This window comes from Lithobates pipiens, unplaced genomic scaffold (assembly GCF_037356315.1).
Source record: "Lithobates pipiens isolate NorthernLeopardFrog02 unplaced genomic scaffold, aLitPip1_a1.2 Scaffold_22, whole genome shotgun sequence".
Classification (NCBI taxonomy): Eukaryota; Metazoa; Chordata; class Amphibia; order Anura; family Ranidae; genus Lithobates; species Lithobates pipiens.
The window spans coordinates 207,379,242-207,398,919 of NW_027507784.1; the positions used below are offsets into that span (position 1 = coordinate 207,379,242).

Here is a 19,678-nt window from a genome sequence, read left to right on the forward strand (position 1 = left end):
TCACACACCAATCGTGTGTGAGGAGGAGATTGCGGTAACATCTCGTTACTGCCTACAGTGTACACCAATCACACTGATTGCCCCCACCATTAAAGAGGACCTGTCACCACCCCTCATAGTACCTGTCACTCACAGTCCATCAGAGTACCTGTCACAGTCCATCAGAGTATTTGAGTACCTGTCACAGTCCATCAGAGTACCAGAGTCACTGTCACAGTCCATCAGAGTACCAAAGTATCTGTCACCACCCATCAGAGTACCCGAGTATCTGTCACAGCCCATCAGAGTACCCGAGTATCTGTCACAGCCCATCAGAGTACCCGAGTACCTGTCACGGCACATCAGAGTACCCGAGTACCTGTCACGGTCCATCAGAGTACCCGAGTACCTGTCACGGTCCATCAGAGTACCTGTCACGGTCCATCAGAGTACCCGAGTACCTGTCACGGTCCATCAGAGTACCCGAGTACCTGTCACGGTCCATCAGAGTACCCGAGTACCTGTCACGGTCCATCAGAGTACCCGAGTACCTGTCACGGTCCATCAGAGTACCCGACTACCTGTCACGGTCCATCAGAGTACCCGACTACCTGTCACGGTCCATCCGAGTACCTGTCACGGTTCATCCGAGTACCTGTCACAGTTCATCTGAGTACCCGAGTACCTGTTACAGTTCATCTGAGTACCTGTCACAGTTCATCCGCCCTTCAGAGTACCCAAATACCAGTCACCAAGCCATCAGAGAACCTGTCACCAGGCCATCAGAGTAGCCGAGAACCTATCACCAGGCCATCAGAGTACTCAAGTACCTGTCACCAGGCCATCAGAGTACCAGAGTACCTATCTGCAGCCCATCAGAGTACCCGAGTACCTATTTGCAGCCCATGCCTCGTGGAATGGGGTGTTTGCTTTCCAAAATGGGGTAATTTTGTGGGTAATTTCCCTGTCTTGGTGCCACAGGACCTTTAAAAGTGTGATAGGTAGGAATGAAATGAGATGTGTCATTTATGCTCCTAGAACGCCTGAACGTACTACTTCAATGTTCGGCCTCTCTATGTGACCAGGCTGTGTAAAAGTCCTACACATGTGGTATCGCCATACTCGGGAGGAGTAGCAGAATGTGTTTTGGTGTGTAATTTTTGCTATATACATGCTATGTGTTAGAAATATCTTATAAATTTACAACTTTGTGTAAAAAAAAAAATGCATTTTCATTTTTTTCCACATATTCCAAAAACTGGAAAAAAATAAACCGTTCAAAAGACTCATTATGCTGCACAGATTATACGTTGGGGTGTTTGCTTTCCAAAATGGGGTAATTTTATGGGAAATTCCATTGTCCTGGTACTCCAGGGCCTTCAAAAGTGTAATAGGTGGTTGAGAAATGAGATGTGTCATTTTTGCTCGTAGAACGTCTGAAGGTACTACTTCAATATTGGTGCTCTGTATGGGGCCAGGCTGTGTAAAAGTCTCACACATGTGGTATCGCCGTACTCGGGAAGAGTAGCAGAATGTATTTTGGGGTGTAATGTGTTGTATGCATATGCTGTGTGTGAGAAATAACCTGATAATATGACAATTTTGTAAAAAAAAATAATAATAAAAAAAAAATCTTCATTTTGCAAAGAATTGTGGGAAAAAATTACAACTTAAAAAAACTCACCATGCTACTTACTTAATACCTTGGAATGCCTACTTTGTAAAAAGGGGTCATTTGGGGGGTATTTGTACTTTCCTGACTTGTTAGTGTCTCAAGAAATGAGATACACCTGATGTACTGAAGGCCTGATCAGATGTGATCAATTTTCAGCGATTGGCACCATTTGTAGACTCTATAACTTTCACAAAGACCAAATAATATACACTAATGTGGGTTATTTTTACCAAAGATATGTAGCAGTATAAATTTTGGCCAAAATGTATGAAGAAAAATTTCTAATTAGCAAAAATTTATGACAGGAAAAAAAGAAAAAGGCATTTTTTTCACAAAATTTACGTTTTATTTATAGCACAAAAAATAAAAAACCCACTAGTGAAAAATACCAATAAAATAAAGCTCTATTTGTGTGGAAAAAAGGACACAAGTTTCATATGGGTACAGTGTTGCATGCCTGAGTAATTGTCATTCAAACTGTGAGAGCGCTGAAAGCTGAAAATTGGTCTGGTCAGGAAGGGGGTGTAAGTGCACTGTATTGAGGTGGTTAAGGAGCAGCCCCTGGACGTTCCATAAAGCTCCACCACTGGCAGCTTCAAGCCGACTGGATACCCCGCTGCCAATGTCTGAAAGCTTGGTGAGGACCCCGCCACTGGGGTTCCAAAACCGGCTAGGTTTTCTGCTGGTCAGATCCTTAAAGACGCGCAACACTGAAGGCTTACCAGTCTTAAAAGCAGCCTGTGTCCCAATGTTAGGACACTGAAAGATACCTGGATGCTTAATTCCAGAGCCCTTGGTCTGTGCAGGTATCCTGATGCTAGGGTGTCCCATCACACCTGGACCTCCTCTCTCTCTGTTTCTAGAGACTGCTCTGTGTTTTACCTGCCGCTTAGGTCTACCCAGGGCAAAGGTTATCCCACTCGGGCCCCCAAAAGGCGCTAGGGATCGCAGAAATGACCCCTGGGTCAGGACAAAGTTTATATGGAATATTGCCCTTCCCCATAGAAGCCCTACTACTGGGGCTGTAACAGAGAAGATAGTTCTCATGTTCAGAGTGGATATCAGGACCTCTGGGCCTTGGCATAACAGAATCAGCTGGCTTAAAAAAGTACTTAGAGTGGACAACAGGAGGGATCTTAACCCACACAGATAACCTATTTAAGCCATATGATACCGGAACTACAGAAGCCTCAGATACATCAACAGGCAGGAGTTTAACCCAGTCAACAGAGTCCAGCTGGACAGCAAGTATTGAATTGGCATAGTCCAACCGTACGACAGACCGGGAATCGGCATAGTCCAGCTGGGCGGCAGCGCTGGAATCGGCATAGTCCGACTGGGCGGTAGCCCTGGAATCGGCATAGCCCGGCTGGGCGGCAGCCCTGGAATCGGCATAGTCCGGCTGGGCGGCAGCCCTGGAATCGGCACAATCCGGCTGGGCGGCAGCCCTGGAATCGGCACAGTCCAGCTGGGCGGCAGCCCTGGAATCGGCATAGTCTGTATGGACGGCTGCGCAGGAATCTGCATAGTCCAGCTGGGCGGCAGCCTGGGAATCTGCATAGTCCGGCTGGGCGGCAGCCTGGGAATCTGCATAGTCCGGCTGGGCAGCATCCCTAGAATCTGCATATTCCTGCTGGGAGGCAGGCTGCAGGTCACCTGTGGCAGGCTCAACAACAGATGGCAGGTCACCCATGGCAGTTTGGCAACAGGCGCTAGGAGGAGGCATGGACCCCTTCGGCAGGTACAGTAGCAGCATTAAGGAGGCATGGAACCCATTGTCAGGTAGCAGCATGGAGGAGGCATTGAACCCATCGGTAGGTAGCAGCATGGAGGAGGCATTGACCCCATGAGCAGGTAGCAGCATGGAGGAGGCATGGACCCTATTGGCAAGCTGCAACATGGAGGAGGCATGGACACCATCAGCAGGTGGCAACATGGAGGAGGCATGGACACCTTCGGCAGACGGCAACATGGAGGAGGCATGGACACCTTCTGCAGATGGCAACATGGAGGAGGCATAGACATCATCGGCAGGTGGCAACATGGAGGAGGACTGGATCTCATAGGCAGCAGTCCTCCGCATGGAGGAGGACTGGATCTCATCAGCAGCAGTTATCAGCACCTCAGACTGTGCAGTGGACAACGGATCAGCAGGCAGCATGGATAGTGGCAGAGTTGTAAGAGCAGGAGAAAAGTTTGGTTTCTTTTTCATGGCTTAGATACTGGAGTCCTGCACATAGTTGCATTGTGCTGACCAGAGTGTACTGCTGATGGAAAGGTAGTAACAGTACTGGGGAGAATAGAGAGAAGAGTAGCAGAAGCATAGGAAGAGGCCTGAGACGTTGCTATGGGTAACGGCACTGCAGAGGGAGCCTTCAATGGATTGCATACAGAGGACGTGAGGTTACTGGTAGCAGGATACTGATCTATAGGCAGAAAAGAACACTCAGTAGCTGCTGTGGTTGCGAAGGGTAAAAAGAAGAGATTCTTGATTTTTAGCAGCAGATATGACCTTATGTGATTCATCTAGCACTGAGGATATGATCTCTGACCAAGCTTGTAGCAGAGGTTGAACTAAAGTCAGTTTGTCCCTCCCTTGCTCACATTGCTCAATTAATGAACGCACAGCAGCAATACAATCCAACATCACCTGTTATGAATAGGCTGAATACTGCTGGAAAAAAGAACCTACACAATGTACCAGCAACCATTCCAAAAATCCAACATGGTACATAGTAAATGGGGGAGTGAAAACATCCTGGTCCTGAGAGATAACTGGAAATAATAGCTCAGAACAGACCTGAATCAAAGGTTGTACTTTACTTTTGAGGGCAGATTCTCCCTTAGCAAAGGCATGTGCTGTCAGAATGCTTCTCCACAGAGAGCTCCTGCCACATGAAGTGACAATGATCTACTATCTCCTATCTATCTAATTCTAGTGCAAGCTGCACATGACAACCCTCGCTCAAAGCAACTGGCTCCCAGTTCCCAAGTGTAGAAGATCTAGTCATTGGTGGACGTCAATATTATGTCAGGAATCTGCAGCAAGGAGACCAGACACGTTGCTACATGAGGCCAAACTGAGACCAAGGTATATATATATACTTTATATATATAAGTGAGGTTTATTAATAGTGAATAGACACCAATAAACATACACAACAAACAATGAGCAAACTCCAAGATAAAATAACTGATGACCTAACAAATAACTATATACAAAATACAATATAAGGGCAGGAGCAAGGCAGAGGAGTACAGGAAGTTTCAGCACAGGTACTAGCAGCAGGGAGGCGATCAGAATAGTGACACACAGGGGTCAGGGAGGAGCAGCCTTACATAGCCACCTAATGGCTGAGCCCATGTGTGGCTGATTCTAACAGCCTGCTGGCTCTTGGGAGACACCTGCTGGTGGACACTGGCGCTGCAGCAAACAGCCCAGAGCAGCACAGTGCCACCAGCAGGTGAACTCAATCCTAACAGTTATGAGGTTAAACACCTTCAGTATTCTAACAGTAAGTAGCAGAATTTAGCTGCATGTACCTAGCAACAGTATATAAAGACAGTCCTAATTTGCTATAGCGGTCTCAGTTTTGTTCCACTGGCCAGTGATTAACTACCAGGCGGGAAGTGATTAACTATTTTTCACCTAGCCTATTGTAAAATGATGGCCGGGTAGGGCCTAGGGCAGTGATGGCGAACCTTGGCACCCCAGATGTTTTGGAACTACATTTCCCATGATGCTCCACTACACTGCAGAGTGCCAGAGCATCATGGAAAATGTAGTTCCAAAACATCTGGGGTGCCAAGGTTCGCCATCACTGGCCTAGGGGCTGCACAGCGACACAATCTGTTACCCACTGTGTCCACCAGAGACAGAGAAAGTCAGGTTGTTGTACTGGGCCAGTCCCGGTTGCCATGTGATTGCAGTGACCAATCACAGTGATTACATGTCTTTAGGACGCAATGGCTTTCAACTATAGCCATACATTGTGTAGTGCTGTGATCTCTGTATAGTGATATAGTGATCACATGGTAAAGGTGCCAATCACAGTGGACCTGTACCATTTATTAGCTCTAGCCAATCACAGCTATCACAATAGTATACAATGGCATATGAATGAATTCCATTTATAAAAATGATTGCTTATAACTGTGATCAGATCATCACTGTAATAAGCAATCCTAGTGAAAGAAAAAAATACTCATCACCTCCCCAGAGCAGTATAGTGTCACTATGAGGACACTACTGCCAGGGCCGTAACTATAGGGGGGGGGGGGGCAGCAGTCACGACTGCAACTGGGCCCTGTGATGCAGGGGGCCCATGCAGCCCCCTCTACATATGGCCGGCAGCAGCATAGGCAGCTAGGGGTACCAGTGCACCATGCACACGGGTGGCTGAAGGTGGAGGGTGACTAGCAGAGCTCCATGCTCGACTATCGCACTGGCTGCTCTTTAGTTGTGCATTCCCCGGATGACCTGCGTCCTCGGCCGGCTCCTCAGAGTACCTCTCTCCTGCTCCATGCATTGCAGCTCAGTCCGATGTCTGTTCTCCCCAGCCAGAGTCCCGCCCCCCCCCCCTGAGTCCGGCCCACACTGCAGTGCATACTTCTCCCGGGTAAACAAACTTTAAGCACAGAGATGCAGTGCAGCCCTATGAGAGACGGCTCCCCGGAGGAGACTGCAGGCTTGTCTGCCAGCCCCCCTCCTCCCCCGTCACACAGATGATTAAAGGTCTTTCTGGGAGATAAGCTGATCACCCATCCAGCACACTGGATAGAGCCCAGGTCAACATGGATGAGTGCACGGCCTGCAGCTTGGTCATGGTGAGTGAGGGGACCCCATCCCCCACACACCATTACATACCCCCTCCATCTTCCCCTGGGGACAGGGACCCCTTCTCACCTGAAGGCAGTAACTTCATCTGCCCTGGAGAAAAGGACCTAATCTCTTCTGGGGACGGGGACTTCATCCTGCCTAGGAACAGTCCCCCAATGGGGCACCTAAAAATAAAAAACTACTGATACCAGTGGTAGAACTACAGGGCTCACAAAGGTCATACCTGTGACCACACCCTGGAGTTCCACCGCTGGACTCGGAGGGAAGGGCCCTGGCTGGGGTTGGGGGGGCCCTTCATGGTTTCTTGCATTGGGGCCCTGAAGGTTCTAGTTACGCCACTAACTACTGCTCTGGTCACAGCGATAAAAGAAGAAAGAAAAATACTGGTGACTATGTAAAAAAAAAATTGAAATTTATTTCATTTCTTCATTTTCCAAAAAATTGTGTCAAAAAATTACAACTTCAAAAAACTCACCATGCATCTTACACAATACCATGGACTCCAGAAAGGGGTCATTTGTGGGGTATTTGTACTGTCCTTGTTTTTTATTGTCTGAAGAAATGAGAGAGAGAGTCAGTGCTCCAGGATTAATCAAGTTTCAAATATATAAACAATAGTTTGTAGACTGTAGTTTGTAGTTGTAGACCCAGAAAGAGAAGAGCGGGTGTCCTGACTCCTGTATTATACTCAAAGATATGGTATTTACAGTTACATCAAAATTCCTTTTTTGGTTTTAGAATTATTGAAAACATGCAGACACATCAGCATTTTGTTATATTGCAACATTTTTAAAACAAATGTCTTTATCGTGTACACGGTAGCAGAGCCTGATATGATAAGGCACCTCTGACTTTGGGCCCCTGATAGTGTAGACACGAGGCACAGGAGTACAGAGTGACATGGATGCCTGTATGTCTTGCCAGCAGCAGGGCAGGTGTTCACACGGGGCAGGAGAAGTCGTCAGATGGTTCCAGCAGGCAGGTGGACAAATGGTACCGGCGACAGCAGGCAGAGTAGCAGAGTCAAACAGGCTGGGACATACTCAAACAGGATGGATCGGTTACAGGGCACAGGCAGGAGCATGGTCAGGAAACAAGCCAGGTCTAGAACCAATCAGTAAAGTAGGAGCCAATGGAGCAGACAGAAGCAGAGGTCAGGGGACAAGCTGAGGTCGATGCAGGTAGAATTCAGAGAATGGTCAAGACAAGCCAGATCAGCAACTGGAAGCAGGATACAGATTTACAGGGTCACAGGTTATACAGGAGGCTGAAGACAAAGCAGCGCTGATCCTGAGCACTAGCCGAGTTTAGCCCGTTTGGCGCCAGCAACTGTCACAGGTGCAACGGCTCGTGCGCGCTCACGAGTATGCGCATATGCATTAGCCAGTGCCCAGTTCTATGGAGCACAAAAGGGAACATGTTTTAGCCTGTGCACAGAAGGCTTTTCCTTATAGTCTGCAATTGTTATACATATGGGGTGTTTAATAATTTTTATTTTTTTTGTATATATGGAGAAAAGTATATTTTCATGCACATGTAATATGAGTATGTTCTTTGCACTGATGTATGAATGATTGTTCCACAGTTTAACCACATGCTTACCGCCGCACATCGATTTGCGTCAGCTGAATGGCACGAGCAGGCAAAAGGGTGTACCTGTATGTCCCTTTGAAATTCCCAACTAGCGAGCACATGTCGTGGATCCCGCAAATGCGATTGCGGTGAGGAGAGGCAGAATGGGGAGATGCTTATGTAAACAAGGCATTTCCCTGTTCTGCCTAGCAACATGACAGGGATCTACTGATCCCTGTCATCGGGAGCAGTGGTCTCTGTCATGTTGTAGTGAGCCCATCCCCCCTACGGTATGCTCTTATTGTGATTTTTTTTTTTTTACAAAAAATATGCAGAAGAAAACATATCGGCCTAAACTATGGAAGAAATTAGTTTTTTTAATATATTTTATGGGAATATTTATTATAGCAAGAAAGAAAAAATATTGCTTTTTTTTCAAAATTGTAGCTTTTTTTGCACGACCGCACAATTGTCATTTAAAGCAACACATTTCTGAATCACAAAAAATGCACTGGACAGGAAGGGGGTAAATCCTTCCAGAGCTGAAGTGGTTAAGGAAACCTTAAAAAAAATAAAAAGCAGGGCTAAGAGGTAACAAACCTCAGGACTTTAAATGGTGTCAGGTATAGAGGTCAAAACTCAGAAAATAGCATAAAAGTTCAAGAATTTTATTACAAAAGATTAAAAACATGAGAAGAATGACAATATATATCCATAACAAAAAATGATAAATGGATTATTCAGGCATATATGTGCAAGGCACTACCACTCTCGACATGTTTCACTCGATAGTTTTTTCAGTAGATTGATGGTGTGACTCTTTTTTGTATACTGAAATAACAGAACAAAGTAAGAAACATCTCATGAATGCATTTAAAATACATGCATCATAACATCAATAGACATGCATATAGGCTTAATAATTTTCAAGTAAATAATCAAAATTGGTAAACACAAACAAAAAAATGTCAAGGCAAAAGGACATAGAAACCAGTGGTCAATAATAGAAACGGGTCTCACCAAAAACTGCTTGGAATCCAAAGATGGATATAAATAAAACAAAGAAAATCACTCAATATATGTGGACAGCCATTCAACCAGCTGAGCCATCTAGAATGCTTGCAGAGAGGAGCAGTACTAATAATATCTCTAAAAGAAATATATATAAATATAAACGTGTATAAGCCTGTAGAGCATTTAAATAAAGTGACTAAACAAAAGAGTGGAAAACAAAAGGTTTCGAACTCCATAATTACCTTGGTGTGTACTCGGGTTGAATCAATGCAAGAGAGTTATTGAATGCTGTTAAGCAATAATGCTAGTAGTGCTCAAATAGGTAGTAGACATCAAAGGCAATAACATTTAGACATTTAGACATCTAAACAAAAATAAAAACATAGGCAGTCTAGGTAGATAATACAACAACCTCTTCATTTACATGAGGGAGCATGGAAGGCAAATTAAAAGTCTAAAAGATCTTTTGTTTATCTTACCAAGAAGTTATAAAGAGAATCTGCAAGCCCCAGAAGGGATATTGAATTATCCCTATACGGCTGATTCGATGTCCCTTCCGGGGCTCGCGGATTCCTTTATTTAAATGCTCTGTGGAATTTTTCATATCTGGGATATGGTGTCCTTGTTTTTGAATTCTCCTCCTTGCTTTTCATTAAGGGTTGAGGAAACCTGTGCTGACCTTGGAGGCAACTGTTGCTAACTTAAAAATGCTCATTGCCTAACAGTAATATCATTTATTTGACTTTAATACATTCTAATCGACTGACCTATAAAAGGTTACATCTTATGAAATCAAGAAAATTATAACTCCTGATCTGGACGTTTGTTGCAGGTTAGTGGCTCAAAAATACTGGAAAATAGATCAACATGACATCAGGTAACTCAAATTTTCAGAAAAGTCAGCAGGGGCAATGGTAGGTTTCTCTTAGCACTGGTTTCCTTTTCGTTACATAGTTTGTCAGGTTGAAAAAAGACAAAGTCCATCTAGTTCAACCATAAAAATAAATAAATACTATCATGCAATCCCATATACCCAATCCTATACCCACAGTTGATCCAGAGGAAAGCCAAAAAAAAAAACAGTAAAGCATGATCCAATTTTCTACAGCAGTGAAAAAAATTCCATCTTGATCCTCCTAAGAGGCAATCGGAGGAGGGGCGCCAAGCCTCTGACGGGACAAGTCTTCATAGACCTGATTCCAGTGCTGGCCCAAGACATTGTGTTGCCTGATACCAAGAATGAAATGCTGCCCCCCCAAAAAAATCACACCCACCTAAATACCCCCACATCCATTATTTTATATCATAACTAAAGTGGACCTGTCATCGCTCTATACATGTATGTAGGAGTATAAAGAGGACTTGTCATGGCTCTATACATGTGTATAGGAGGGTAAAAGGACGTGTCATGGCTCAATACATGTATGTAGTAATATAAAGAGAAAAGAAGAAAAGGGGGGCGCACCGCCCTAGTGCATTACCACTTAAAAGTTTTATTAAAGTCATAAAAAAAACAATGATACTACTCACAAAAACAGGCTTATCTCATCAAACAGCATCTCATGGCAACTGCAGACAGGACATGGTGTCAAAGAAATCGGATGGTACCCCAAACGACTTGGACGGCTGATGCGTTTCTGGGGCGCACCCCTTTCATCAGAGCCTAGACAGTCAGTGACCGTTTAAGTGGTAATGCACTATGTCAGTGCACCCTCCTTTTCTTTTTAGTTTCATGAATACCCATTGTTCTGAGGAGGGCTGCAAGATCTGAGACTTTACCATCAATCAAAGAGTGGACTATACTGTTTGCACATAGCAAAAACACCTTAGCGCAGGAGAATATTGTTTTGGAATGTAAAGAGAACCTGTCATGGCTCTATAAAAAGGACCTGTTATGTATAGGAGTCATGGCATTTATATGTGTATAAAGAGGACCTGTTATGGCTCTATACATGTATATAGGAGAAAAGAGGACCTGTTATGGCTCTATACATGAATGTAGGAGTATAAAGAGGACCGGTCATGGAATTATACATGTATATAGAAGTATAAAGAGGACCTGTCATGGTTCTATACGTGTATGTAGGAGTATAAAGAGGACCAGTCATGGCTCTATACATGTATATAGGGGTAGAAAGAGAATCTGTCTAGGCTCTATACATGCAAAGGAGTATATAGAGGACCTGTCATGCTCTATACATGTATGTAGGAGTATAAAGAGGACCTGTCATGGCTCTATACATGGTGGAATGTCCGTGCTAAACCCTCTAACATATACATATGTTGCATATACTTATATTTAAAAATGCGTTGGTAAAAAGCGGTGAAACAAAATTAAGTATATTTGTTGATAAAAAAAAAACATTAAAAAGGAAGAAAGTGGTGCTGCAACTAGAAAACCTGAATATTCAGCTAATAGATATGTGTAACAAATTTAGATGTACAACCAAAATAATATAAATAAATGTATAAAAACCACATAGGTGTAGGAATGAAAGCTGTAGGACCTGACGTCACCACGCACCAGCTGGCTGGCTTGAGCCACGGCTGTGAGTTCTTATTGAATACACCGTTTTTTTTGGATGTCAGTTGCTTATCATCATATTGGAAAAAAGAAACCTTGATTTTAGTACTGCACTATGCAGTCTTCTTTCTACCTTTCATAATACGCTCCATGAGTGCTCTTACCCTGACAAGGGTCCCATGAAGCACACTGCAGCAGTTGGAGAGTTGCCTTTGCAAGAGAGGATTTAGATACCAGATGAACGTGTGAACACACTGCCCATGGCTGATTGATCCCTCCTGTGTATGCCTATATGATTTCTATAACCTGAGATCCAACAGATCTGGTAATTGGCCCTTTGGTCTTTAACTACTAGTGGGAGCGTGTGGCACAATGTACTCTTAATTGCGCAGGCACTGTGTAGCACTGATAAATAGCTGTTCCTGTTTGGAGACTTTCGGCGTCTCCTTTGTCCTCCGTACTGCGCAAGCGCTGTGCCTGCGCAGTACAGAGTGGAGACTATCCGATGAGGGACCTTTCTCGGCAGAACACCGGGCTCCTCACAGTGGAGCGGGCTGCCTGGCGGGCAGCAATTTGCCGCCCCCCCCTGAAAGTGCCGCCTGGAGCCATCGCTCCATCGGGTCCCATGGTAAGGGCGGCCCTGCCTTATTCAGTGCAGCCGAAGGCCTTCTCTGCTTTTATCACTTGATGCAGAGAAGGTCTTCAACAGAGTTCTCTAGAATTATCTGAAGGAGGTTCTTTTAAAAGATTTCTTCAGCGGCCCTATTCTCTCAGCAATATTAGGCGTATACTCCCTCCCCAGTGCACGAGTGTGGACCTCCAAACTTCTATCCCAATCCCTTTGAGATCCCAATGGTCCTCGTCAGGGGTGTCCGCTCTACCCAGTTATATTTGCTCTAATCATGGAGCCTCTTAAACCAGACTAGACACTGGTGGATATCCTCAGATCCACCATCCTGGATCCAAATTGAGAGCTCAACTCTTGGCTTCTCAGCTAGTACTACTCTCTCCGCTATCCTCCTCAAATATCATCCGCCTTATCTCAAATTAAGCACGACTGTGGCTACCTTACACATCTGGTCCTCATTAGTACAATTAACAAAACCATACCAATTAATATACTCTGACTACTTCCATTAGAGGCAACATCTCTCTTGTCTCCAGACCTCGAAGTAAGTTCTTGGATTCAGAGCAGTATCAAGCAAATTGGAGACCTATACAACAACTCTTTCTTTCATTCCAAGAGCTCCAACAAAAGTACCACATTCATCGGAATGATTTATTCAAATATCTACGTATTAGATCAAAACTCCAGAACCTCAAAAACAAAGACAACGACCTTCTTTGGGATATCTTAAACCTTTACAACTCACCCTCCGCCACCCAGAAAGGGATCTCGTACCTATATCGACTACTCTGCTCACAGACAGCAAACTCCAAGTCTCCATCTATGTCATACTGGGAACGAACACTACACTTCCCCATCCCTCTCTGTCAATGGCAAACCTCTCTACAACTTCGATTCAAAATCTCCAAATGCACCACTCCCTGGGAATTGATACACAAAATCTTTCACAAGTGGTATTACACCCCGACTTGCCTCTATCTTCCCAGATCAATTCCCAAACTGTTAGAGAATGTGTGGCCACTCTGGCTCCCTCTATCACATATGGTGGGACTGTCGAAAGATCTCTTCTTACTGGTCAAATTTTGCAAACTTTATATCCTCTGTAATGTCCTATGCCTTATTGTTCACATGGCAAATGGCTCCCCTGTGAATCGGCAGCCCGAACCTTCCTCTGCATCTCAGTACTTTCATTTCTCACATATTGATTGCAGCCAGACTGGTTCTCGCACGCTACTGGAAACAAAAATCTCCCCCCTCGCTATCTGAAGTGATCCAGACTTTTAACAATCTTTTCTTGATGGAACTCGTCTCTGCCAAAGCAAACCTAAGACTCCCTGCTTTCCTGAAAAAAATGGGAATCCTGGATTAAAAATTGCAGGTGTTCCTCCATTACCTAAACTAACTACTGCCACACTACCGGATCCTGACTTCTCCTCCTATTGCCCACGACCCTCCATGCTTACCTGAAATTGACTTCTAGTCTCACACTTCTTCAACTAAATCCACATGAAGCTTATTTTCACCACACTTTGCCGGCACCATTTAATCTTTGCAAACCAATACATCAACAAATAAAACAAGACTCGCTCCCAACTTTCCATCCCAAGAATCTTGGAACTTTTGCCTTTCGCTGGCCCATACAAGACTTGCTAATTCTAGGCCCTTCCTCAGCTAGTTTTCAAGAAAATGTCCTGCTCCAATATTTATGACTACCTTAAGGTATTCCTCCACATCTCTATCCCTCCCCACTGCCTACCTTGACTTTAAACATAATAGAAAAACTGGAAAAGAAACTGGTGCTACGGTATAGGTGGTGCATTCGATAACATGCACCTACAATTTAAAAAGGGGTCTCTATGCAAAACCAATGGAAGCTGCAATTCCCCTGCATAGCATTACTACAGTAACAAGAATAAAAGAAAAATTAGAAGTGTGCTAAACCAGGGAAATATGAAATAGGAATATATAAATAACCTCACCTATGTGCCAGAATCACACCGACCAAAATCAAAGACAAAAAAGGAAGGCTATATTCCAATTTACTGTGCTATGTTATAAAACACAGTACCTACACCAAATATATGTAAAACAAATCATACATAAATAGTCTTGTGAATCATCAAACAATAAATGTATACATTCCCACAGGAATATAAATGAAAAAATGTAAAGTGAGAAATATAGTGTATAAACAATCTTTTAGATAAAGTCCAATAATAAATGGAATCCAAATGTGTATAACATACACCCGTGCAAAGCTAAAAATTGTATATTATAAAGTGAAGTCCTTTCATGAATGAAATAAACCTTCAAATTCCAATGTGAACTATGTTAAATCCACCACCGCTACACAAAGAGTTACTACTTACCAGAAGCCCATGATCCCCCATTACAGATGATCATAGAAAGCCTGTAGTAATAATACAATCTCCTGGACACCTCGGGCAATCCTGCTGATCTCCCGACCCCTTTATAAGGATAGCACAATCTCCACAGTGCAAAAGGTAAGCCCAGCACTCTTCAAATCATATCATTTAGACCAAAACTCGTGGATGTGTATACATGACATGAAAAGATATAGAGGCTCCAAATAGTATAAAAACTTCAATTTATTGGGGGCAATAAAACATATTGCACTTACAAAATCACTGGAGTAAGAAAGCCTTAAGTCCAGTGCGCCGGCCGGCACACACACAGACAGACCCGTCCTTCCTGGACACTCCAACAACAGACACAAGGTAACATCAGCGCTTCGCCAGGTCCTGTCTTCTCCTCTGAGATTAGACCATGATTATCATGGCTGCTAAGCGAAGATACCATGGTCTAAATGCATGTCTGCGTCATCCGCAGGTCTCCTCTCTCTTCTCTGCCTGTTTTCAGCTCCCCTCCCTCTTCCTGTCAACATGTAGTCTGGAGTGAGAAAGACGATCTCCTACACTAACAGCCACACCCCTCTCCCCTTCTCTCCTCTCCTCTCCTCTCCTCTCCTCCCCTCCCCTCTCCTCTCCTCTCATACACACTGCATTGAAGGGCACAGAGAAGAAGATAAGAGATTCCTCTTATGACGTATATGCATACGTCAGAAGGAATCTGTGTCCCTCCTACTCAGCTCCCTCGGCTCGGATATAGAGATGATATAGGACAATTGACAGAGCTAAAAAAAAAAAAAAAGCTAATAAAAGGTATTTACACAAAAAATAAATAAATAAGATATTGCAATGCTTAGGGAACCATGTACTGTGTGCCTGATTAATTGGGGGCAATTGGGTTAAAAAACACTTTAAGTCATTTTTGCCTCGGGTGGACTTCAATGGCAACATCTCCAAAATCACTCCCACTGTGCATTTGTTTTCCCTCTAGCAGCTTAGCAACTAGCTTTATATTAGCTGAAACAACCAAAGACTCTCAGCGCAAATGTGAATTTAGCAGGATTATATATTTTTCTCCTTTTTCTTTTGTTTTTTGTAGTCTAAAAAAAATTACCTTATTTTTTTATTTTTGGATTTTGTGAACTTGAGAACAATTTTTATTCAAGGTACAGTTGTGATAGTATTTGTCCTGTTGACTATATTATAACATTAGATCTATATGCTAATACAGGCCCTAGCCCCAATTTAAACTATGATGCATTTAATAGATTTATATATATATATATATATATATATATATATAAATCTTGCGCTAAACAAAAAATGAAGAAAAAATACTGCTGCACTTTTTACCATTCCCTGAATATAGGAAATAAATACGAAATGTGCCAAGAATGTAAAAATATTTGCGCTGTCTGTTATCAAGGTGATAAATTAAAACAAGGTATATTGTTACCAAGCATTAAATTATTTCAACACATAAACATCAATAGAAATCAAATGTCCATATTCAAAATTTGTGTTCATGTTGAATTCCAACAAGATAATACACAGTGCTCAGCTCCCAGTGACAAATGAAGATGAATCTGTGGTTCTACTAATGTTATAGTTACATTACCAAATCAACATGAGCTCTATAAGCCTGCGGTAAAAAGGTATCCTGTGTATAGCCTTGTGTCGACTCTCATGGCAGATGGATCAGGAGCCCGAAGATTGGCATCTCAGCTTCGCACATGACTATCCAGACTCGCTATGCACCTCACACTCGATCTGTGTTATGGAATAAAACAGAATGAAGGAAGGCTCATTGCGTAATGTATAAAACTTTAGGGGTTTAGTCAGCTAAATATTGCACCTTCAACAAAGTAGCAGCAATCGAGCAGTAGAGAGAAGATAATCCAACCGCAGGATTACCAGCAGATCCGGACAGTGGTAACACCACAGCTCCTTCAGACGCATTTGCCTGTAAAAGGCTACGTCTAGGAATGGAGGATGGATCTTCCATTCCCAGATGTAGCCTTTTACGCCTCTGACACTTCTGAGTTTGGGGCACACGCGCACCGCAGGTGACTTGCTTCTGCTGTGATTGGACACAGCGGAAGCCAATCAGCGGGTTAGGCAGATGTGATGTCCACCGGGACCCGCCGATCATTCGGGAGTCCGCCAGAACTGCGGTCTGCCTATTTAAATAGGTCAGACCACCATTCTGTGAGATTGGAATGTACTGATCCTCAGGATCACAGATCTTTACCTTTTCCCAGTCAAAGCCCCCCACAGTTAGCAAGCACTCCCTAGGAGCACAGTTAACCCTTTGATCGCCCCTGATGTTAACCACTTCCCTGCCAGTGTCATTAGTACAGTAACCGTGTATATTTTTTAGCACTGATCACTGTATTAGTGTCATTGGTCCCCAAAAATTGTCAAAAGTGTCAGGTGTCCAATTTGTCTGCCCGCAATATCGCAGTCCTGCTATAAGTCGCTGATCGTCACCATTACTAGTAAAAAAAAAAAAAAAATACCCCATAGTTTGTAGATACTAAAACTTTTGCGCAAACCAATCAATATACGCTTATTGGTTTACCAAAAATATGCAGCAGAATACATATTGGCCTAAATTGATGAAGAAATTTGATTTTTAAAATTTTTTTTATTGGGTATGTTTTATAGCAGTAAGTAAAAACATTGTTTTTTTTTCAAAATTGTTGGTCATTTTTGTTGATAGCAAGAAAAATAAGAGGTGATCAAATACTATCAAAAGAAAGCTTTATTTGTGGGGAAAAAAAGCACAAACCTTTTATTTGTGTAAAGCATTGCACAACCATGCAATTGTCGGTTAATGTAACGCAGTGCAGTATCGCAAAAAATAGCCTGATCATGAAGGGGAGTAAACCTTCTGGAGCTGTGGTTAATGAACATTATATCTCTTTACAGATCCAGAAAACCCATACAGCTGGACAGATGATGACATATCTCACTTTTACGATGAGACAACAGTAATATTTGCTGCTGATGGTAAAGTTATGTGGTTCTGATTGTGTGCAACTGTGTCAGGTTTTTAGTTGATAGAATAGTTTACTACCTATGTATCCTTACCCTAATCCTCTGACATTTTTATTGTTTTTTTTTTTAGACTTTAGAAATGTTACTCCAAGACGTATGTAGTACTACTGTACATACATAATTCCAAAACACGAACCTATTCTGATTATGTGCAAAGCTCTAAATAACTCTTGTAATAAACAAATTTTAAATTTAAAATACATTGTATTTATACTTTAGAATTTTAGAACTACTCTTTTGTAGCAATAAATAGACCACATAAAAGCAAATGACCTTTCCTTTTTCTTCTCTCACATGAATAATGCTGTCAGTCTATATTTACTCATTTACTGGAGATAAGCTTAGCTACTCTTCCATGACATTGAAAGAGGCTAAAGGCATTACCTGGTTATGTTTTGTACATTTTTACAGGCCTCATATATCTAAATGATATGCTATGTGAATATATTGAACTTTTTTGTTGTTCTTTAACGCAACTCACTAGAGCAAAGACGTTTTTGAAAGGGGCTGTCTATAAACAAAACTTGTTGACACTTCTCATTCTTGCTGCTAAGCCTTCAGTCACTGCTCTCTTGAATTGAGCTGGCTGAAAATGTTTCTTCAAACACACTTCCTGGTATGTTGGATGCCTGGTCCCCTTGTGCCTACTGTGGCTAGGTTTATATTCTATATTGGCATAGTATTATAGAGCAGCCGCTATCAATAGTCGCAAGTTAATCCAGCAGGCTGGTTGTACCCAAGATGATAGATTGGTCAACTTGGTACATTCAGCCTGCCCATACACAGTTCGGCTCTCGGCCGGTTCCTGCTGAAAAGAATTTACTCCTTTAGTAAAGTAACCTTGGCTAATTGAATACAAAAGACTCTGTACAGTCTCTAAATGAAATACATGATATTCAGAGACTATGTGATCTTTGCCTAAACCTTTATATCAAATGAGGAGATCAAGAGAAGCTTGAAAGGTAATTTTTCCTTGGAATAATGTAGTTTGATAATGCTAGCACAAGCCTACTGACCTACACAAAGTCTGAAATTTAACAATGGTTCTTTTAGGAATGCTTAGTCACCCAGTTAAAAAGTAAATGCTTTTTAATTTTATTTTTCAGTGTTTTATGATGACGACCTTACAGATGCACTCTTTAAAACCCTTTCCCGGGTCACACAATCATTAAGAAGTAATTGCATTATTTATTTATCTATGGAGAGAAGGTATGTTATATACATGTGAACATGTCATATACCTTTATTTTTAATATATTTTATAGTGAGCAGGAATTCTTTTTTCTGCTACTGTGACAAACTACATTTGCAAAAGTAATTTGGAGAATTTTTAGCTTAGATACTTCCATCCAGGGTCTTCCATCTTGTTCTCCAGAGGCAGCAATGAATGGTCCTTAATACTGCATAGAAGCATACTTCCTTTATGACAAGGGCCAGCAACCTTTTTACGCTTAAGGGTCAGATTCAATGTATGTGAATGCATGGGGGGCTGCATTCCCCTGCTAATAAATGAAGATAATAATAATCCTAACATAGTAATAATAACAGTACAGGTTTACCTCACTTTAAGGTGCATCACTAATACAAAGCCAGTTCACCCTTAGGGAGCATGCAGCAGTGGCAGCCCATGCACACCGCCACTGCCCTCCCTATCCATGCACCTGTCCCCTTTCAGGACACCGGGCACATGAATTACACTTGTGGGGATAGGCAGGGGATGTTTCTTTTGAAGCACCTGATTAGAGACAGAGGCTCTAATAGGCTTCAAGATAGGATGGGTTTAGGGCGCAGAGAGTGTGCCCTGATCCCACCCAGTTGTATGACACTAGCGTATGAATATTTGCTATTCAGCCACATTCTCCTCTCGGCCAATCAGGATTCCTCTATTGGCCAGGGAGTCTTATGAATCCTTGGCAAATCGTGTCTCTCTGGACACACTTCTGGGTTCCAATGGGCTGGAAGGAGAATGTCTATGTCCTCACTGGAGCGGCCGGCTCTTCCTTCTCCCTGCCTCCAT

The 19,678-nt window shown here is 42.8% G+C and overlaps 1 protein-coding gene across 3 annotated transcripts in view; it reads left to right on the plus strand.

Moving 5' to 3' along the window:
* METTL22 (methyltransferase 22, Kin17 lysine) overlaps nt 1–19,678 on the plus strand; it is a 553,862-nt gene that overhangs the window by 449,992 nt on the left and 84,192 nt on the right. For all 3 annotated transcript variants that reach the window (XM_077448831.1, XM_077448832.1, XM_077448833.1), the window contains 2 exons: nt 17,533–17,613; nt 18,768–18,870. In XM_077448831.1, the coding sequence (XP_077304957.1) occupies nt 17,533–17,613; nt 18,768–18,870 (184 nt within the window). The remainder of the gene's footprint in view (nt 1–17,532; nt 17,614–18,767; nt 18,871–19,678) is intronic.